Here is a 19,762-nt window from a genome sequence, read left to right as displayed (position 1 = left end):
CAATAATGAAATGAGAGCTATATACCAGCAATACTGACGAAAACTAAATTTCTATAAAAGCCATTTATTCCTCACAGTAAATATGAAAGAAGAAAATTAATTAAATGTTTACGATTTTTTACTGAAATTTCACTTTTTTGCAGTTCAATTTCAGAAGAGTGAATTTTTGCATTTGGGGCAGAAGTCAGATTAATTTTATTTATTCCAAATTTCTATAAATTGCCTAACCATAACTCTAGGTGCTTTTACTTTATTGAGTATGCTTAAGTATTGTCCTCTACAAAGCTAAACAATTTTGTAGTAAATTGTGCAAAATATTATTGTCATTATTTGCGATGGCTCAGGTTATTCTCAGTATTATTTTTGATCTGGCTTTTCAAATTTGTATCTGGTGGTGATAAAACCAGGAAAGAAATTCCTTGATATTTTACTTTCTCTGTTGTGCTTTTAATGATAATCACTGAATTATTTTTAAACTACTGTTGTAAAATTTCTGGTGCTATGTTGATGGTTGTAGGTGGTATCATAAATACTAAAAATAATAAAGGTTTCTGTGACTACACCTCTACCCCCATATAACACGGTCCTCGGGAGATGACAAATCTCACCACTTCACAGGTGAGACCGCGTTATATCGAACTTGCTTTGGTCCCCCCGTTCCTCGTTCCCTGACCGCCCCCACCAGAGACCCCTGTCCCTAATCACCCCCAGGACCCCACCCCCTACCCAACCCCCCTGCTCCCTGTCCCCTGACTGCTCCAACCCCATCCACACCCCTTGCCCCCTGACGCGCTCACCGGCAGTGGCAACGCTGCCCCAGCCCGCTCCACTCCGCCACCTCCCAGCCGCAGCACTCCGCTTCCCGCCTGTGGGGAGGTTGGGGAAAGGCCACCACCCACCCCCCGCACTCACCTGCTGCAGCCCTCTCCGCTTTCCTTGCCCCAGCCCCGTGTCGCTGAGGGGGGTTGGGGAAAGGTCCTCTGTGGCGGGAAGCGGAGCAGAGCAGGCTGGGGCCGGGCTGCTCCGCTTCCGCCACTGCTGGTGAGTGCGGGAGGGATCCCTCCCCCGAGTGACAAGGTTGGGGCCGGGCCAAGGGAAGCGGAGCTGGCTGCTCCCAGCCCCCCGCTAATGCCACAGGGCACTCTGGGATTGTGGGGCCCCCAAAAGTGCCCCCCCCAGCTCCTGCCTCCCAGACCCTGGTGGGGTGGGGGGAAGCCCGTGGCTGCCCCAGAGACCCTCTGCCCCTTATCCAACCCCTCAGGCCTGGCCTGGCACCCTTAACACGCTGCTCAGAGCAGCGTGTCAGAGCTTTACCACATTATATGCGAACCCGTGTTATATCGGGGTAGAGGTGTATTTCCAAGGTGTTATTGAAAAGCTTGAGTACAATCTGGCAAGAATGTTAACTCTTAACTAAGTTGTACATATTGGGGGTGAGGGGGGATTCTTTTTTATGTGGTTATAATTCTGCCTGTATTTCTTTTGCATTGCGAGAGTAGTTAGTATGAAGAAAGCCATAGAAAGTCTTAGTGGTGACACATTTGTGAAAGTGTAAGTATTACATGTCTAAAAATTCTGCTGAAAGTAAAAAAAAAAAAAAAAAAAATCCACAAAATGGTTTTAATATAAATGTTGGCATATTAAAAGAAGTGGTGAAATTCTAATTTTAATCTGTTAACATTGGACTTAAGTGGATGCCAGGGAAGGAATAGAAGAACTGTAGCAATAACTGGTAACGTTCACACTTGGTTAGGACAGTGGGTGAGGAAAGGAACTGAAGAGTAGAAATGGCACGCCTCCCTCCACACTGGTTTGACTTCCCTTTAGATTACAATTTTTCTGCTTCTTGGCCCCTCTGAAAATAATTCAAAGGGTCGAAGGAGTCCTTAGCCACTTAACTCCATTTCTCTCTACCTGTCTCTACTGAAGAAATGTAGTCTTAGGGTATGTCTACACTACGAAATTAGGTCAAATTTATAGAAGTTGTTTCTTTAGAAATCGGTTTTATATATTCGAGTGTGTGTGTCACCACAGAAAATGCTCTAAGTGCATTAAGTGCATAAACTAGACGGAGTGCTTTCACAGTACCGAGGCAAGCGTCGACTTCCGGAGTGTTGCACTGTGGGTAGCTATCCCACAGTTCCCGCAGTCTCCGCTGCCCATTGGAATTCTGGGTTGAGATCCCAATGCCTGATGGGGCTAAAACATTGTCGCGGGTGGTTCTGGGTACATATCGTCAGGCCCCCGTTCCCTCCCTCCCTCCGTGAAAGCAGCAGCAGACAATCGTTTCGCGCCTTTTTTCTTGAGTTACCTGTGCAGACACCATACCACGGCAAGCATGGAGCTCGCTCAGGTAACCATCACCATATGTCTCCTGGGTGCTGGCAGACATGGTACTGCATTGCTACACAGCAGCAGCAACCCATTGCCTTGTGGCAGCAGACGGTACAATAGGACTGGTAGCCGTCATCGTCATATCTGAGGTGCTCCTGGCCACGTCGGCCAGGAGCACCTGGGCAGACATGGGTGCAGGGACTATATTAGAAGTGACTTGACCAGGTCATTCTCTTTAGTCCTGCAGTCAGTCCTATTGAACCATCTTGGGATGAGCAGGCAGACGATACGGATTGCTAGCAGTCCTATTGTACCATCTTCTGCCGGGCAGGCAAGAGATGAGGATGGCTAGCCTTCTGCACCGTCTGCTGCCAGCCAAAGATGTAAAAGATAGATGGAGTGGATCAAAACAAGAAATAGACCAGATTTGTTTTCTACTCATTTGCTTCCCCCCTCCACCGTCTAGGGGACTCATTCCTCTAGGTTACACTGCAGTCACTCACAGAGAAGGTGCAGCGAGGTAAATCTAGCCATGTATCAATCAGAGGCCAGACCAACCTGCTTGTTCCAATAAGAACAATTACTTAGGTGCACCATTTCTTATTGGAACCCTCCGTGAAGTCCTGCCTGAAATACTCATTGAAGTAAAGCCACCCCCTTTGTTGATTTTAGCTCCCTGTAAGCCATGTCGTCAGTCACCCCTCCCTCCGTCAGAGCAACGGCAGACAATCGTTCTGCGCCTTTTTTCTGTGCAGACGCCATACCAAGGCAAGCATGGAGGCCGCTCAGCTCACTTTGGCAATTAGGAGCACATTAAACACCACACGCATTATCCAGCAGTACATGCAGCACCAGAACCTGGCAGAGCGATAACAGGTGAGGAGGCGACGTCAGCGCGGTCACGTGAGTGATCAGGACATGGACACAGATTTCTCTGAAAGCATGGGTCCTGCCAGTGCATGCATCATGGTGCTAATCAGGTTCATGCCGTGGAACGCGGATTCTGGGCTCGGGAAACAAGCACAGAGTGGTGGGACCGCATAGTGTTGCGGGTCTGGGACGATTCCCAGTGGCTGCGAAACTTTCGCATGCGTAAGGGCACTTTCGTGGAACTTTGTGACTTGCTTTCCCCTGCCCTGAATCGCACAAATACCAAGATGAGAGCAGCCCTCACAGTTGAGAAGCGAGTGGCGATAGCCCTGTGGAAGCTTGCAACGCCAGACAGCTACCGGTCAGTTGGGAATCAATTTGGAGTGGGCAAATCTACTGTGGGGGCTGCTCTGATGAAAGAGCCTACGCAATCAAAGATCTGCTGATATCAAGGGTAGTGACCCTGGGAAATGTACAGCTCATAGTGGATGGCTTTGCTGCAATGGGATTCCCTAACTGTGGTTGGGCCATAGACGGAACCCATATCCCTATCTTGGCACCAGAGCACCAAGCCGGCGAGTATATAAACCGCAAGGGGTACTTTTCAATAGTGCTGCAAGCTCTGGTGGATCACACGGGACGTTTCACCAACATCAACATGAGATGGCCGGGAAAGGTACATGACGCTCGCATCTTCAGGAACTCTGGTCTGTTTCAAAAGCTGCAGGAAGGGACTTTATTCCCAGACCAGAAAATAACTGTTGGGACTGTTGAAATGCCTATATGTATCCTTGGGGACCCAGACTACCCCTTAATGCCATGGCTCATGAAGCCGTACGCAGGCAGCCTGGACAGTAGTCAGGAGCTGTTCAACTACAGGCTGAGCAAGTGCAGAATGGTGGTAGAATGTGCATTTGGACGTTTAAAGGCGCGCTGGCGCAGTTTACTGACTCACTTAGACTTCAGCGAAACCAATATTCCCACTGTTATTACTGCTTGCTGTGCCCTCCACAATATCTGTGAGAGTAAGGGGGAGACGTTTATGGCGGGTTTGGAGGTTGAGGCAAATCGCCTGGCTGCTGGTTACGCGCAGCCAGACACCAGGGCGGTTAGAAGAGCACAGGAGGGCGCAGTACGCATCAGAGAAGCTTTGAAAACCAGTTTCATGACTGGCCAGGCTACGGTGTGAAAGTTCTGTTTGTTTCTCCTTGATGAAACCCCCCACCCCTTGGTTCACTCTACTTCCCTGTAAGCTAACCACCCTCCCCTCCTCCCTTCGATCACTGCTTGCAGAGGCAATAAAGTCATTGTTGCTTCACATTCATGCATTCTTTATTCATTCATCACACAAATAGGGGGATGACTACCAAGGTAGCCCAGGAGGGGTGGTGGAGGAGGGAAGGAAAATGCCACACAGCACTTTAAAAGTTTACAACTTTAAAATTTATTGAATGCCAGCCTTCTGTATTTTGGGCAATCCTCTGTGGTGGAGTGGCTGGTTGGCTGGAGGGCCCCCCCACCACGTTCTTGCGTGTCTGGGTGTGGAGGCTATGGAACTTGGGGAGGAGGGTGGTTGGTTACACAGGGGCTGTAGTGGCAGTCTGTGCTCCAGCTGCCTTTGCTGCAGCTCAACCATACACTGGAGCATACTGGTTTGGTCCTCCAGCAGCCTCAGCATTGAATCCTGCCTCCTCTCATCACGCTGCCGCCACATTTGAGCTTCAGCCCTCTCTTCAGCCTGCCACTTCTCCTCCCGGTCATTTTTTGCTTTCCTGCTCTCTCACATTATTTGCCTCCACGCATTCGTCTGTGCTCTGTCAGTGTGGGAGGACAGCATGAGCTCAGAGAACATTTCATCACGAGTGCAGCTTTTTTTCTTTCTAATCTTCACTAGCCTCTGGGAAGGAGAAGATCCTGTGATCATTGAAACACATGCAGCTGGTGGAGGAAAAAAAAAGGGACAGCGGTATTTAAAAAGACACATTTTATAAAACAGTGGCTACACTCTTTCAGGGTAAACCTTGCTGTTAACATTACATACATAGCACATGTGCTTTCGTTACAAGGTCGCATTTTGCCTCCCCCCACTGCTTGGCTACCCCCTCAACCCTCCCCACTCCCCGTGGCTAACAGCAGGAAATATTTCTGTTCAGTCACAGACGAACAGCCCAGCAGGAACGGGCACCTCTGAGTGTCCCCTGAAGAAAAGCACCCTGTTTCAACCAGGTGACCATGAATGATATCTCACTCTCCTGAGGATAACACAGAGAGATAAAGAACGGATGTTGTTTGAATGCCAGCAAACATACACTGCAATGCTTTGTTGTACAATGATTCCCGAGTATGTGTTACTGGCCTGGAGTGGTAAAGTGTCTTACCATGGAGGACGCAATAAGGCTGCCCTCCCCAGAAACCTTTTGCAAAGGCTTTGGGAGTTCATCCAGGAGAGCCGCAAATGCCAGGGCAAATTAATCCTTTCACATGCTTGCTTTTAAACCATGTGTAGTATTTTAAAAGGTACACTCACTGGAGGTCCCTTCTCCGCCTGCCGGGTCCAGGAGGTAGCCTTGGGTGGGTTTGGGGGGTACTGGCTCCAGGTCCAGGGTGAGAAACAGTTCCTGGCTTTCGGGAAAACCGGTTTCTCCGCTTGCTTGCTGTGAGCTATCTACAACCTCATCATCATCATCTTCTTCGTCGTCCCCAAAACCTGCTTCTGTGTTGCCTCCATCTCCATTGAAGGAGTCAAACAACACGTAGAACCCCCTAAAATGGCATGCAGCTCATCATAGAAGCGGCATGTTTGGGGCTCTGACCCGGAGCGGCCGTTCGCCTCTCTGGGTTTCTGGTAGGCTTGCCTCAGCTCCTTAAGTTTCATGCAGCACTGCTTTGGGTCCCTGTTATGGCCTCTGTCCTTCATGCCCTGGGAGATTTTGACAAAGGTTTTGGCATTTCGAAAACTGGAACCAAGTTCTGATAGCACGGATTCCTCTCCCCATACAGTGATCAGATCCCGTACCTCCCGTTCAGTCCATGCTGGAGCTCTTTTGCGATTCTGGGACTCTATCATGGTCACCTCTGCTGATGAGCTCTGCATGGTCACCTGCAGCTTGCCACACTGGCCAAACAGGAAATGAGATACAAAAGTTCGCGGTTCTTTTCCTGTCTACCTGGCCAGTGCATCTGAGTTGAGAGTGCTGTTCAGAGCGGTCACAATGGAGCACTCTGGGATAGCTCCCAGAGGTCAATACCGTCAAATTGTGTCCACAGTACCCCAAATTTGACCCAGCAGGGCCGATTTAAGCGCTAATCCACTTGTCAGGGGTGGAGTAAGGAAATCGATTTTAAGAGCCCTTTAAGTCAAAATGAAGGGCTTCATCGTGTGGATGGGTGCAGGTTTACATCGATTTAACGCTGCTAAATTCGACCTAAAGTCCTAGTGTAGACCAGGGCTTACTGATATTGCGTCTGTTATATCTGGGGACCCTGACCCTGTCTGCATTGTCTTGATCTAGGAGTTCCAAAGTTACAAGTTGTGAGTGTAGTTATCCATCAAATAACACATGTATTAAAAATTGTTTTTAAAAAAAAAAAAAGGTACATGAAAATATCTCCCAAGTAGGGAACAGTGTATATCCAAGTATTACATCCATATCTACAAGTGCTGGTATTCGTAGGATTGCTGTACTTTTTAAAAACACACGCACACAAGCTGCCAAACCATCCTTTTCAAGCATTTGTAAACTTGTAATTAATGCACACCATTAGGTCTTATCTCTAGGCAAGTGGTATGTCTCTATAGTTCAGTGTTAAAGTTTATGATGAATATTTGATTTCATAAGCTATTTGATGTCTGATGCTAGTTTGATTAACTCCTGAATGGCCTATGTCTTGGTTTCCCCTGGTTTCCTATCGCTAAGATTATCAAAACTAATTTCTCACTGAAGGTACAAGATTGGAGAGTATAAATCTGTTGGAACTTGCTCCTTCTAGAATTATAAGACGACAGTAATTTTACTCATCCTTTTTGAATTCAGAATGTGATTTTTTTCATTGACAACGTCTTGGTTGACCCAGGCTTATTTAATACAAGACTTAGCAATAGTGGCCTGTGTTTATTGTAATAAAATCAGTTAAACAGTGATAAATATCAATATTTTTCCCTACTAGACGAGCCAGCGCAGCGCTAAATTGCTTAAAACGCTTTCATGAGATGAAGAAACGAGGACCTAAACCTTACAGCCTCCATTTAGATCATATTGTTCAGAAGGCAATCTCAACACACCAAAAAAGGGATCAATACCGTGTGCAGAAAGATATCTTTGTTTTAAAGGTATCTTGATTAACCATTTAACTGGTAGTAAGCTTAATGTTAAATTTCAGAGACTCTGACGTTAATTTATGTTGTGATTTTTTTAAACCATTCTCCAAAAATGCTGGGGGTTTTTTTGTTTTTTTTTAATATCACGATTTCTGTTTGGGGTTTTTTTGTTTGTTTGTTTGATTTTAACCCACGATCTTTTATGCACTTTCTCTTCAGCAGCCAGACCATTTAAGGGATATTGTGAGGTTTGCTTCTAACTTTAATAAAATAAATGTAATTGCCTCTTTCGCAAATGAAATTTTTAACTCTAATAAAAATGAACATATTTGACTTACAGAACTAGAAGGCATTCTGAAAATCTAATTTACTTTTTGCTTTTTATGCTGTCTGCTACTTTGCAAACCTACTGCTAAGATGCAACAGACTACTTTTTCTAAGCTTTGGCAATGAAACTAAACTAGTTCTCTTTAATTTCAAGACTAGTTTTTAGTCAGTTTTACTTTTAGACTGTCATTGCGGCACCAGAATGCTGCAGTTTGAGTTGTATACACACATGATAGGTTTTTGCAAAAAAGTAGGAAATGCTTTTCATTGGAATTTATCTTCAGTTTCAAAAATGTAGTATAAATTAATTTGAGGTTTAGACTTTATAATGCTTATTTCACTGCTGATAGTGTAACCTTGTTTGATGTAGAATGCTGTTTGTCAAACATTAGTACAGTTGCAATATAATCAACAACAGTTCATTAAACGATTGTAGATTTGATCATAAGCATTTTTATGTTAGGATAATTTGCAGCAAAGAAACTTCCTATTTTCACTTCTTTTCTAATATTCTAGGATACAGAAGAAGCACTTGTAATGAATCTTAGAGATAGTCAAGTACTTCATCATAAAGAGAACCTTGAGTGGAATTGGAATCTGATAGGGACCATACTGAAGGTGAGCAAAGAAAATTCATAATAATGGTTTTATGAAATAGGTTGAAAAAATAATTTCTTATTTCTTATGTGAGCTTAAAGTTTGTAGTATTAGAAGAGAGCTATAAGTAGACACTTCTGAAATCTTCTAATAGAAGTAGGTTCCTGTTTGTTTTTTTTCACCAGGAGTGTTTGTATACTCTGGTATTTCTGCTTTTCAAAATGACTTCTAGTTTTTCTATTCAGTTGTCTTATTCTGAATTGAAAAACAAGAATTGCATTTGGTAGACCACTAAGGTTTCTCCTCATAAAATTGGAGAAATTAGATAATAAAAAACTGCTAAGCCATCTGGTTAATTTTCCTGCCAATGGAGGATTTTCCATACAATATATTTTTTTAGTGCTTTGTCAAACTAAATTTTAAATGTTTCAAAGAATGAAGCTTCAGATCCTCCAAAATGAAATCCCATTTTGTTTTCTGCTTGTATTTTAACCTGTTTAGATGCCGTTTTATTATCTCTCAGTATTCACTGGTGTTTTTAAGTTAGTACCTCAAATATGAATTATTTGGTATTTACCCATTTTAGATTATTAATAAAAACCCAATTTAGCACATATCCCTGCAATTCCCCACCTAAATACCATTCTTCAAATTCGCATTGACTATTATCCATTACCCTTAGGTGAAAGGTCTCAGATATTTGTCAGTGACATTGCTCGTGTTCAGAACTATTCAAATGATCATGCAGCACCATGAAATGCTTTGCTAAAATAAAGTGTTCTCCTTAACACTAATGTTAAATTCTATTTAATGCTAATGAGGAGGGAGTGACAGAGAAATAGAATAGACAGCTGTGCACTGTTGACTTTAGAAATCACATTTATCTGATAATTTTTTACTGCTAGTATTACAAATCATTCATAGGATTGCTATAACTGAAAGAGTAGAATTTTTTTTCTTTATTTTTTGTTAGCTGTTAACTTTGTGCTGTTCAAACTTAGTGAAAAGTGATACTGACTACATAATCTGTTGCCCTACTTCTCGTGTATTAGCATGATGATATTGCTCTCATGCCTTGCCTAGGCAGGAGGGACAGTGTTCATGTGTGTGTTTTTTTCCCAAAGACCTTGCAAGAGGGTGTTTATTAGTAACAATAAAAGTACAGATGACTGTGAAGAGACAACAGGAAAGAATGAGCACAAAGGGGAAGTGGTGGTTCAAGGTGGGGTGGGCTTAGGCATGCTTTGTGGTGTTCATGGGCCTGGCCGAAAGATCCTTATAAACATCAACTGGGGAGCAGAGAAATTCTTATTAAAATACTGTTTAATAGGTGCAGTATCAAAATATTGAATTTATTCAAACTTATTAATTTTGATTAATACAAACAATTCATGTAGCCCGTGTTCCTCTAAAATGCCTGTTTTTAAAGTTGCTGTTTATTTATAGATAAGAAAAATAAGCAGACTTGGTTTTCAATATTTTGAAATTTTATTCACTGGAATTTTGTACACAGACACAAATGGCCCACTCCTGTCAACCCCAACTCCTCACCAGAGAGAAAATGGGCTTTTCCATAAAAAATAAATAAATACATAAATTTTTAAAAAATGTTTCTAGACTTGATAACCATTAGTTTTATATTTATAAACAGCCAGAACCATGAGTGAGTAACTATGTTCAACTGTGAAGCTAATTGAAAGAAAATAAAGATGTAATGACACTTTAATTGTTACTGGAATGAAATCATTCTTCAGAGGTTTCTTTAGATTCTTTCATGCACAAAGAGAATAACTAATAAGAAATTTTTAAATAGTAACTGAAGCATCTGTGTCCATGTAGAAGGGGAAGAAATTTTACTGAATAACTCAAGAGTGATGTACAAGTCTTACATAATGCCATATCTGCTCTTTTTCTAGTGGCCAAATGTAAATCTAAGGAACTATAAAGATGAACAGTTGCACAGGTATGTAAAACTTATTTAGACTTCCCGTGGGGGGGGGGGTGTGTGTTTGAAATATTTCAATCATCTATTCCTTAGAAATGCAACATTTCTAAATTCTACTCTGTATATTTGCTGTGAAAATGAAAATTAGGCAATTAAGTTGTAAAGCTTAAATATAAGGAGCCATTTATGTATGCTAAGAGTTATTTTCTGTGCAAATATTTTTAATATATTTATCCCCTAAAACAGGAGTATATCAAATAGCCAAACACTCTTCATTACATTTTAAACCTCAAAAGATTATATTTCTTCAATTTAGTGTTTGAGAAACATTTTGAGAAACATTCCTGAGTAAAGCAAACCTGGTCACTCAGCTGGTACCAAAAAATAAAACAAAAGGGTGAAGATTTAAAAAAAAAAAAGGGGGGGGTGGCAACAATTTGAAATCAAATGTAGGTGTTTTTTAAGAACTAAAAACTCTAACAGTGCTTTTCATCTGCATTTGTAATCTTTGGAACAAGGGCATTTTTCTTTTCTCACTTCTACTCCCAGCTTCAAGTGTTAGTAAATATCTTTGGGATGTCATTCATAATGTAGACCTTAGACATTGATCTGAATAAACAATCTTTTAGTTTTCCCTCATTTTGCTGCCATGACAAGATATTTTTGTGTAGACTTATGAGGAAAACCTTCTGCTAAGATACAACCTTAAGGACTACACCTTGACCTCTGAATTTCTTTTAGTAAAAATAATGAGTCTACTTTGTAATGTAAATGTAAAAATGGATTGCTACCCTTTACATTCTGTTCTAAACCTGAGTGGTGGTGTCATGATGATCATAATGGCCACAATCTAACTGTATTCCTCTTTCCTCGTGACCCTTTCATACACACACAATACAAAAGTAATTGCTAACTGGTAATACGTGATACAGGAGTATTTTCCAGATTCACTAATTTGTAATAATACTCTTTTCAAAGGAATGTCTACTATTCTAACTGTTTCCTACATTGTACTGTATTCATTCATTGTTCAGTGGATGAGTGATTTTTTTAATGCTCAATAAATTGTGAAAAGCGAGGACACTTTATTATAAAACTTATTTCTGCACTTGCAGAATTGCAAACCGCTATCTCCATGCTTTTACTCTAACTCTTGGTTGCAATTAACATAGATTAAAAAAAAAAAACAACCTCTGCAGTCTTGGATGACTCAGAGCTATGAACTGTTAACTGGATCATTCTCAAAAGTTGTTGACACCAAAACACTTTTTTTTTCCTTCAGGCTTTATGTTCTCCGTTGTATAAATACACAACTTGTGCTGTGTGTTAGTGCATTTAGTCTAATGTATGTTGTGAAAATCTTATGACTATTAAAGTAATCAAAATGGCTCTTAAAAATGATTAAATCATAATTGTGGTGTTCAAGTTATTGCTAGCCTTACTTAATCTTTGAGAGATGCACATAAACATAATCCATAAGAATGTTTAATTATGACTTACGTTCGCTCACATGCTCTCATTATAGGTTGGTTGTTGTGTGAAAATATAAAACAGCCTGGAGAGGACTCCTCAGGAATTTCTCTGCCCTGTGTTTTGTCAGTTAGACTTGGACAGAGGCCTGTTCTCTCATTCCTGCTGTAACAACAATAAAAAAAAAAAAATCAGTGTTTGTAGAGAGAGTCATAGATACCCCTTAAAAAGCATTCTGTGTTCTCTTATACTAAATGACTAGTGATTTATGGAAAATATTAATATATATTTTAATTACAAACTTAGGGCCCCACTGCTGCAATCCTGAATTGGTTCCACCTGAATCAGTGTAGCTTTGCACTGAGACACTTATAGGGCTTCATATTTGATCATTAGTAATGCCCGAGATCTGTTTAAACTGTCAAAACAAGAAGTATCACTTTGGGAAAATATGGGGTGACATTCGTAGAAGGCATGTATTTTTCTTGAAGACAAACACATACTAGCCACTATGTGGTCTGACTTCTCTTAGGAATACATAACAAATACCAGGACACATTAATTTTTTTAAAAATCTGCCAAGAGAAGAATAGTTTAATGCAGGAAGTGGGTCACTCTTCTAGACAGACAGATGGGAGTAATCTCTAAATTTTCCACAGGAGAAATGTTACAGAAGAGATTATAATTGAATTAACTTGTTTTATTGCCTGCTTTTGTTGTTCACTGTAAAAAAAAAAAAAAAAAGTTCCTCTTGATAACTTGAATTTTTTGTTTATCTTATATTGTGGCATTCCCAAAAGGCATAGAAAGAACTTTTGTGACTCTTCACATGGTCACATCTCTGAAATTGTTCTCTTGATATACTTGTTATTTGAGCTGCCTGATCTTTGTTTCTGCAGACTACAATTTTAGTAATTTGGGGATAAATCTACTTGGTACCCATCACCCTAACTCCTCACATACAAAATATCCCTTTCATGACCACATGTTCATATAAATTATTTCTTGCAGCACAGTAAGAATTTTTTAGGGTAATCAATTAATTCTTCTCATTTTAATCTTAATTAGGTTTGTCCGACGACTGCTGTATTTTTACAAGCCTAGCAGTAAGTTGTATGCCAACCTGGATCTGGATTATGCCAAGTCTAAGCAACTCACTGTTGTGGGTTGCCAGTTTGCTGAATTTCTTCTTGAATCTGAAGAGGTGAGAAATGATTTCAGCTACAAGATATAAGAAAAAATGACAGTTCTCTGTGCTAGACAAGCAAAATCTTAATTTTAATAATGAGCTTTGCAAGAAAACTTTAGGGTTTTAAAATTTAAAAAGACCATCTTGGCAAGTCTAATTAGAATCCTGTGGCACGCTGGCCAGCAGATATAGAAGTGCCTCAGTACTGTGGGGATTTGTTTATTAAAAAGGAGTGGGTTTTTTGTTTTGTGATGTTTTTTAAAGTAGAAATGGGTTTTGTGGGATGTTCCCTGGCCTCTTGTTCAATACCAGAGATGTATCCCTATTATCATGCTCAAATTCCTTTCCTTCAACTATACTAAAATATTTTACTTTGTCTTTACTCAGGGGACTTTTCATAACTGTCATACTTCATATGTCAAAATTGGTACAGAGCTCCCCCTGAAACCAAACAGTCTTTTTATATTTGCCTTTAGCTTTTTTCACGTAGTTAAACTGTTTGCGCTAGTTAACATTTTTATTTTATCATCTTGATGTAAGTGCATTCTGAAAAATTTAAATCAATACATATTAGTAAACATAAACCAACTAAAGCTGTTCATTACCAGTAATAAATGAAAATATCTTTTTACTTCTTTTGGGTAGGATGGACAAGGCTATCTGGAGGAATTGGTAAAAGATATTGTGCATTGGCTGAACTCTTCCTCTGGAATGAAACCAGAACGCAGTCTTCAGAACAATGGGTTACTAAGCACCCTTAGTCAGCACTACTTTCTGTTTTTTGGTACACTCTCCTGTCACCCTCATGGAGTGAAAATGCTTGAAAAATGCAATGTGTTTCAGTGGTGAGTGTTTGTATTTACTTCAGTTTGTAATATGCTGTGGGTAACATGTACAATCCATATAAAAACTGCAAATAGTAAATAAAGATCTATGTCCAACAAAACGAAAAACCTCCCAAATCTCACTGGGTTCTCCAACCTTTTCGGAAAAAGCCCTGTAATACAGATGGATTTTGTAGAATAGCCTTTTTTTCCATGCATGTCTGACTGACAAAAACATCTTGGTGACTGCATCAGGGAGACTGTTTCTGTCTACACACTAAAAATAACGAGGAGTCCTTGTGGCACCTTAGAGACTGACAAATTTATTTGTGCATAAGCTTTCATGGGTTAGAACCCACTTCATCAAGTGCATGGAGTGAAAATACAGGAGCAGGTATAAATACATGAAAGGATGGGGGTTGCTTTACCAAGTGTGAGGAGAGTCTAACGAGATAAATCAATTAACAGCAGGATACCAAGGGAGGCAAAATAACTTTTGAAGTGGTATGAGAGTGGCCCATTACAGACAGTTGACAAGAATGTGTGAGTAATAATAGGGAGAAATCAGTATTGGGAAAATTAAGTTTAGGTTTTGTAATGACCCAACCACTCCCAGCCTCTATTCAGGCCTAGACTGTTGGTATCCAGTTTGCAAATTGGTTCCAGTTCTGCAGCTTCATGTTGGAGTCTGTTTTTGCAGATTTTAGTTGAAGAATTGTCACTTTTAGGTCTGTTACTGAGTGACCAGAGAGATTGAAGTGTTCTCCTACTGGTTTTTGAACGTTATGATTCCTGATGTCAGATTTGTATCCATTTATTCTTTTGCGTGGAGACTGTCCGGTTTGGCCAATGTACATGGCAGAGGCGCATTGCTGGCACATGATGGCATATATCACGTTGGTAGATATGCAGGTGAATGAGCCGTTGATGGTGTGGCTGATGTGGTTAGGTCCTGTGATGGTGTCTCTTGATTAGATATGTGGACAGAGTTGGCACCAGGGTTTGTAGCAGGGTTTGGTTCCTGGGTTGGTGTTTTCGTTGTGTGGTGTATAGTTGCTGGTGAGTATTTGCTTCAGGTTGGGAGGCTGTCTGTAAGCGAGGACTGGCCTGTCTCCCAAGGTCTGTGAGAGTGAGGGATCGTCCTTCAGGATAGGTTGTAGATCCTTGATGAAGCATTGGAGAGGTTTTAGTTGGGGACAGTAGGTGACGGTTAGTGGTGTCCTGTTACTTTCTTTGTTGGGCCTGTCTTGTAGTAGGTGACTTCTCGGTTCCCTTCTGGCTCTGTCAATCTGTTTCTTCACTTCACCAGGTGGGTATTGCCGTTTTAAGAATGCTTGATAGAGATTCTGTATGTGTTTGTCTCTGTCTGAGGGATTGGGGCAAATGCGGTTGTATCTTAGAGCTTGGCTATAGACAATGGATCGTGTGATGTGGTCTGGATGAAAGCTGGAGGCATGTAGCTAAGTATAGCAGTCAGTAGGTTTCCGGTTACCCGCATGGCCCCTAAGTATGCCAACATTATTGTGGCTGACTTAGAACAACGCTTCGTCAGCTCTCATCCCCTTACCCCCCCCCCCCCCACTTTACTTGTGCTACATTGATGACATCTTCATCATCTGGACCCATGGGAAGGAGACCCTTGAGGAATTCCTCCAAGATTTCAATGATTTCCACCCCACCATCAACCTCAGCCTGGACTAGTCCACACAAGAGGTCCACTTCCTAGACACTACAGTGCTAATAAGCAATGGTCACATAAACACCACCCAATACCGGAAACCTACTATACTTACCTACATGCCTCCAGCTTTCATCCAGACCACTCTGAAACCTATCTACGCACTGGAAATATGAGAAAAAGGCGGTCAGCATGTATTGTCAAATATCATGCTAATGTTTCTTAAGCAGCCAGTATCAGATTAACATTTGTCCTTACCTTAATTTTGACTCAACACATTATGTTGAATGGTAAAAATGATAATTAGCAAGGTGGTGTATATATTATGTGTACATGCATAAAATACTAAAGTTTAAAGTGGATTCCAACTAATACTTTCTTTCAACTTTTTTCAGTCTTCTTAATCTCTGCTCCTTGAAGAACCAAGATCACTTACTAAAACTGACAGTTTCTAGTTTGGATTACAGCAGAGATGGGTTAGCAAGAGTGATCCTTTCCAAAATTTTAACTGCATCTACTGATGTAAGTGTAATTAATCAAGCACCCTGCTTGTCAATATTTATTATTAAATATTTTATTTCTTTTGTTGTTTAATTTAGTAAGCTAAAACTGGTTAATTTAAAATGTCATATGTTCATTCATTAAAACAGGCTTTCATTTTTCTTTATGTAACACACACTCTCCTAGCATACCACAGAAAACTTTTTAAAATATAACGTGGGCCTCATGTATTCTGTGATACTGTTAACTGCACAACTTGCCATAGAGTCCATTCCTTGCCACCTAATTGGACTCGAATTTAAGCTTTTATTTAATAGTTTCTAGCCCTCAGGTTTGAGGGAGCTGATGGTGGAGGGGAAATGTTCTTAAATGCATGAACCAAATATAAACCAATGCCAAGTTATCATCTTGATGAATAACTGGAAGGCCTGATCTTCACTAGGAGAAAGTTGGATTTTTAATGTTAGCTAACGCATGTTAAAATCCTAGTGAAAACAAGTTTTAACACATGAGCTGATTGAAGTAAATCTTAGAAAGATGCGTAGGGGAAGGCGTGATTGCAGAGTGAGAGAAGGATACAAAAATTGGCATTGACACTGGAACTGCTGGAGTGAAGGAGGTGAGTGGGATTATATAGGCTAAGGAAAGAAGCCTACTGGATCCTCAAGAAAAGAGCAAGAAGTTTAGGTTTGATATCGTAGACAAGTAGCGACCAGTGGAGGAATTCAATTTGAGTGATGTCAAAAAGGATAAATAAAGTTGAGACTTGCCCAAGAAAGTCATTGTATACCTTGTTTGCAGTATTGTAGCCATGTTGGTCCCAGGATGTTAGCGAGACAAGGTGGGTGAGGTAATATCTTCTATTGGATCAACTTATGTTGGTAAAAGATACAAACTTTTGAGCTGTTCTTCAGAAGAAGAGCTGTGTGCAACTTGAAAGCTTGTCTCTTTCCCCAACAGAAGTTGGTCCAGTAAAGATATTACTTCACCCACCTTATCTCAGTGATATACCTTGGTGAGAGCAGCTCTTCTGTAGACTGGAGAGGACAAAATTAAGTGCCAAGAGGGAGTTAGGGGATGGGAAGTCAGACAGTTACTATAAATGCCCTGTATTTCTTTGAGGCTGGCAAATATTGAAGGATTTCTGTATGCGAAGGTGAGAGGTTGAGGGTAAGGGAGGTGGGTGGTTGAGAGTGGGGACTAGGAAGTTTGTGTCAAGATGGCAGTTTGAAAGTGGACAGTAAGACCTTGGACTGGAATTCATATTCTTTAAAGAAATCGAGTACTTGTGGCACCTTAGAGACTAACCAATTTATTTGAGCATGAGCTTTCGTGAGCTACAGCTCACTTCATCGGATGCATACCGTGGAAACTGCAGAAGACATTATATACACAGAGACCATGAAACAATATCTCCTCCCACCCCACTCTCCTGCTGGTAATAGCTTATCTAAAGTGATCATCAAGTTGGGCCATTTCCAGCACAAATCCAGGTTTTCTCACCCTCCGCTCCCCCCACACACAAACTCACTCTCCTGCTGGTAATAGCCCATCCAAAGTGACCACTCTCTTTAAAATGTGTATGATGATCAAGGTGGGCCTTTCCAGCACAAATCCAGGTTTTCACCCCCCCCCCCCACAAACTCACTCTCCTGCTGGCAATAGCTCATCCAAACTGACCACTCTCCTTACAATGTGAATGATAACCAACAACCACATACCACACAACAGAACCACTAACCCAGGAACCTATCCTTGCAACAAAGCCCGTTGCCAACTGTGCCCACATATCTATTCAGGGGACACCATCAAAGGGCCTAATGACATCAGCCACACCATCAGAGGCTCGTTCACCTGCACATCCACCAATGTGATATATGCCATCATATGCCAGCAATGCCCCTCTGCCATGTACATTGGTCAAACTGGACAATCTCTACGTAAAAGAATAAATGGACACGAATCAGATGTCAAGAATTATAACATTCATAAACCAGTCGGAGAACACTTCAATCTCTCTGGTCATGCAATCACAGACATGAAGGTCGCTATCTTACAACAAAAAAACTTCAAATCCAGACTCCAGCGAGAAACTGCTGAATTGGAATTCATTTGCAAATTGGATACTATTAATTTAGGCTTAAATAGAGACTGGGAGTGGCTAAGTCATTATGCAAGGTAGCCTATTTCCCCTTGTTTTTTTCTACCCCCCGACGTTTTGGTTAAACTTGGATTTATGCTGGAAATGGCCCACCTTGATTATCATGCACATTGTAAGGAGAGTGGTCAGTTTGGATGTGCTATTGCCAGCAGGAGAGAGTTTGTGTGTGGGGGGGTGGGGTGGGGGGTGAGAGAACCTGGATTTGTGCCGGAAATGGCCCACCTTGATTATCATACACATTTTAAAGAGAGTGGTCACTTTGGATGGGTTATTACCAGCAGGAGAGTGAGTTTGTGTGTGTGTGGTGGGGGGGGGGGGGGGGGCGGAGGGTGAGAAAACCTGGATTTGTGCCGGAAATGGCCCACCTTGATGATCACTTTAGATAAGCTATTACCAGCAGGAGAGTGGGGTGGGAGGAGGTATGGCCCACCTTGATTATCACGATTATCACGAAAGCTCATGCTCAAATAAATTGGTCAGTCTCTAAGGTGCCACAAATACTCCTTTTCTTTTTGCGAATACAGACTAACACGGCTGTTACTCTGAAACCTTTAAAGAAATCGTGATGATAGAAACTCTTGGATTTCTTGCTTCTCCCACCGTGAGATAGGGAGGAACTCCATGAGGTCTAAGTTTGTGGTGTGGGAGGAGGGGGAGACTTGGAGGGCAGGGGTTACCCTTGTGTTGAGCAAAGCCAGATAATCAAGGAATTTTTGTAGTTCCGCTTTTGCTCTCCCCAGAACCCTCATCCTACACCATCATTTGGCTTGTCTTCACTAGACTTCTTGTCTAAAATTAATTGATTGCCAGCTAACTAGCTATTTAATGCATGTAAAAGTTAGTCCGCAACTCTCCTAGGGATAAGCTTAAGCTAAACAACAAATGTTTGTAGCCTAGGTTAAGCCTACCTGGCTCCACTTTTCCTCAGAGCTTTCCCCAGTAGCAATAGTGAAATTGACTTGATAGTTACCAGTTTTCATTGCTGCCCACAGGGTTCTGAGTACAGTAGAACCTCAGTTACGAACACCTTGGGAATGGAGGTTGTTCATAACTCAGCAAAACATTATGGTGGTTCTTTCAAAAGTTTTCTATTGAACATTGACTTAATACAGCTTGGAAACTTTAATATGTAGAAGAAAAATGCTGCTTTTAACCATCTTAATTTAAACAAAACAAGCACAGAAACTGTTTCCTTATCTTGTCAAATCTTTTTTTTAAAACTTTCCCTTTATTTTTTTTTTAGTAATTTACGTTTAACACAGTACTGTACTGCATTTGCTTTTTTTGGTCTCTGCTGTTGTCTGGTTGTGTACTTCCGGTTCCAAATGAGGTGTGTGGTTGACTGGTCAGTTCGTAACTCTGGCATTCGTAACTCTGAGGTTCTACTGTAGCAGCAATGGACCAATGTCTTGTTCATTTCACTCTGCTACTTAGGAAAGCTGCAAGTGGCAACATAAGCATTGGAGTTGTCTGGCTTGGGAAAACCGCACTGAATTTGTTCACATTTAGAAGGTTGTCTTCACAACTTAAGCAACATATTGTAAGAGA

The 19,762-nt window shown here is 41.3% G+C and overlaps 1 protein-coding gene across 3 annotated transcripts in view; it reads left to right on the top strand.

The window, feature by feature from the left end:
• Positions 1-19,762, top strand: part of RICTOR (RPTOR independent companion of MTOR complex 2) — a 189,763-nt gene that overhangs the window by 126,164 nt on the left and 43,837 nt on the right. For all 3 annotated transcript variants that reach the window (XM_084628581.1, XM_084628582.1, XM_084628583.1), the window contains 6 exons: positions 7,372-7,534; positions 8,366-8,467; positions 10,363-10,409; positions 12,930-13,065; positions 13,696-13,895; positions 15,948-16,074. In XM_084628581.1, the coding sequence (XP_084484707.1) occupies positions 7,372-7,534; positions 8,366-8,467; positions 10,363-10,409; positions 12,930-13,065; positions 13,696-13,895; positions 15,948-16,074 (775 nt within the window). The remainder of the gene's footprint in view (positions 1-7,371; positions 7,535-8,365; positions 8,468-10,362; positions 10,410-12,929; positions 13,066-13,695; positions 13,896-15,947; positions 16,075-19,762) is intronic.

Source organism: Lepidochelys olivacea (assembly GCF_965140295.1).
Source record: "Lepidochelys olivacea isolate rLepOli2 genome assembly, chromosome: 5".
In the NCBI taxonomy this organism is placed as follows: domain Eukaryota; kingdom Metazoa; phylum Chordata; order Testudines; family Cheloniidae; genus Lepidochelys; species Lepidochelys olivacea.
The sequence above is the reverse complement of the archived record's forward strand: the minus strand, read 5'-3'. Positions and strand labels throughout refer to the sequence as shown.